General features: G+C 61.6%; 2 protein-coding genes across 2 annotated transcripts; both read left to right on the forward strand.

Moving 5' to 3' along the window:
* Nucleotides 1–1,058, forward strand: POSPLADRAFT_1139143 (hypothetical protein; the record flags this gene model as incomplete). The annotated part of the gene is made up of 4 exons (XM_024485002.1): nt 1–27; nt 211–282; nt 625–927; nt 1,005–1,058. Coding segments are annotated over 4 exons (456 nt in total), but the record flags the coding sequence as incomplete, so codon positions are not given.
* Nucleotides 1,059–1,946: 888 nt separating this feature from the next.
* On the forward strand, nt 1,947–2,201 carry POSPLADRAFT_1055238 (hypothetical protein; the record flags this gene model as incomplete). The annotated part of the gene is made up of 2 exons (XM_024480618.1): nt 1,947–2,030; nt 2,100–2,201. 2 exons carry the CDS (start codon nt 1,947–1,949, stop codon nt 2,199–2,201), a joined length of 186 nt encoding a protein of 61 aa, XP_024339968.1.
* Nucleotides 2,202–2,954: the final 753 nt, after the last annotated feature.

Below are 2,954 nucleotides of genomic sequence, written 5' to 3' on the forward strand. Positions count from 1 at the left end.
CAGAGTACCTCACTGCACAAGCCAGAGGTGCGGTGCTCGCTGAGGGAGATGGCACACTGTGCGCACACCCTGACTGCATTTGCTGCACACGAGCACCAGGCGCTGTNTGCATAACCCAGCGGTGGGTACCTCAACTCGCTCCAGATTGCGCAGGATCTCTCATTCGAATTTAGTAGGGCCACCTGCGGGAGGCTGACCGTGTGTTTGCAGGCCATCTCCGTTGAGGGCTGCATATCACCACTGCTATCCTTACGCACTGTGGTCGCAGAAGCATTCAGCATTGTCAGCAATCATGCAGCGAGAAAGTGAATGACACATGCGACCGGATCATGCAGCCGTCAAAAGCAGTGCTTTCTCGTAAGAGCAGCCGCGCTGCATTCCGAATTCTGCATCACATTGTTCCTCACCGCCGGAACAACATTCTTGTTTGGCCCTCAGTACACAGTGTGCGAACACCCATACATGTGGTCTCTGAATTGTTTTGTCTTGCATCGGCCGGTCGCAGCCAACGTTGCGCTGTTGGTCTCTGCCCTGCGTTGCCGTCGGGGCCCGTACGGGTCATCTCCGTTGAAGGACCGCCTATCACCGCTGCCATCCTTACGCACCGCGGCTGTCATCCTATAGCTGTCATCCGAGTCGGATGCGCGGGTGCTTCGCGAGCAGGATATACGACATAAGAATATGACATTAGAGCATCGAGAGATACAAACTACGATCCGCCGCCCCGCAGCACGCTGGCGGAGGGCGATCCTGCGCGACTGCCGTCCACTGTGCATCCGTCATGGCGTCCTTGACAGCGTCGCAGGACGGGCACACGGGACGGGCGCACGGGACGACGCGTCACGGCTGTCGGATCGGAAGCCTGCGCAATACAATACTTCTCTCCGCGCGCGCGCTCGCTTGAGGCCGGCTTGGCAACGCGGATGTGTCGTGCCTGCGCAACGGGAGAATGCACACGAGAGATGAGAATCAAAACACGTACACGTCCGCTTCCGCTTGTGCAGCGGGCGCCGAGCCCGTGGGCTGTCAAGCAACGCGAAAGGAACGGTCTGACGTGAGCAACGGACATGGAGGAGCGAGGGAACAAGGACGCACGGGCACGGCACGTCGGCTGCACGCCAGCAGGCCCGTGCGCGCAGATGGACGGAGGATAAAGGCGTCAAGCTGTGGCGTTTCGCCCCCGTCTAATCCGTCCTGGGTCCCGCGTTCGTGTCCGTCCGCCCGGCTGTCATCGTGCTTGCCCGCTGTCGTGCTGCGCTCCGATCACACTGTCCAAGCGGGTGCCTACCCCACATGGTGCGTCTCGCATGTACTCGCCAGGCGCCGCATTGCTGACCCTTACCATAGCCAAAATGCATTTGACGGCGTGCAGTGTCACCGCACGATGTGTCGCAAACGTGGTAAGTTGCTATGCCCGTCTTCCCGATATGTGTGCGCGACTGACTCGGATATTTGATGCGCATGCCGGCGGACCACGTTCTGTACACCAACGGCAGTCGATTGCTGCGATGGCGGAAGCGGCAGCAACAGTGAGGCCTGTCAGCGGCGCATACTAACGGTGAGTCGTCCGGATGTCTGTGAGTAGGCGCTGTGTGAGACTGCGTGTCTGTCTTGGGTCCGGAGCGGGAGCGTCGTATGCGCCTAGATGGCCACGCGCTCATTCGCATCAGCGCCGGTGTCCAGGTCCATATCCGCGCTCACCTTGGCAATTGAAAGTTCACACCGGTGACCGGCTCGCCGCCTCTTACCTACACGGTGCGTCTCGCGTGTACTCACCAGGCGACACGATGCTGATGCTTACTGTAACCAAAAGTGTGTGACGGCGTGCGGTGTCGCCCCGAGATGTGTCGCGGACACGGTATGTACTCGTGCCCGTCTTCCCGAGGCGTGCTTGCGACTGATTGTGATCTTATATGCATGCTGGCGGACCATACCCGCAGCAATCGATGGTGGTGGTGACGGCGGCGGCAACGTTCACGCGGCATATGAGCAGCACATACGACCGGCGAGTCGTCCGGATGTCTGCGAAGGTACGCGCTGTTGAGTCGTCCGCATATTTGCGTGGGTACGTGCAGTCTGAGACTGCGTGTCCGTCGTAGGCCCGGAGCAAGGAACGCCGTGCGCACCTGAAAGATCATTCCGCGCTCGTTCGCATCAGCGCTGGTGTCCGAGTCCACGTCCGCGCTCACCTCGTCAATTGAAAGTTCGTGCCGCTGACCGCCGCGCCGCCTCTCGACATCAGCACAATCGCACGACAGCAAGTTTACATATCGAGGAATAAAGGGACCTGCCGAGCGGGGATCTAGGCATAGCGTACGGTGGTGACTGTCGGGTGATCGGGTGACGGCGGGCAGGCGCCGTTGGGACTGGGCGGTGCGCGCAAGAGATGGGGCAGCCGCGCGATCATGACGTTGGATGCGGGGCCCCGATGAGCGTTGTGCAGCGACGTCGCGCGTGGCAGAGGAGCCGCGCGTAGATGTTTGTGACAGGCTCCGCGATGAGGCGCAGAAGGCGTGCGTGAATAAGCGGGGGGATACAACAGCGGCTGTGCTGCGGCCGGGTGAGGAGCGTGTGAGCAAAGCGAGACAAGCGCGTGAGCAAAGCGGGAGGAGCGCGTGAGACATTGCTATGGATGAAGACGGCGGCAGCATGGAGTCAGTCACGCACACGCAGCACAGGTGGTCGCCTAGACGGAGAGACGCGGTGGGACAAGAGGCCGAGCCAGGCAGGCAGAAGCAGCGCGCGCGCGAGACGAGCGAGTGTGAGCAGCCGCGGATCACGCACCGCGCAAGAGCTGGCATGCGGCGTCGAGACAGACACCGGAACGCTTGCCCAGCACTCCCGCAGCACATCCTCGGCGCGCGAGACTGGTGATCCTCATGGGCGGGGTCAGTACCACAGTGGCGAGCAGGACGGCGGGTGCCGCCAACGCACGCACCCACCGGTGCCGCCCG

The sequence above is a fragment of the Postia placenta genome, assembly GCF_002117355.1.
Source record: "Postia placenta MAD-698-R-SB12 unplaced genomic scaffold POSPLAscaffold_5, whole genome shotgun sequence".
Taxonomy (NCBI): domain Eukaryota; kingdom Fungi; phylum Basidiomycota; class Agaricomycetes; order Polyporales; family Adustoporiaceae; genus Rhodonia; species Rhodonia placenta.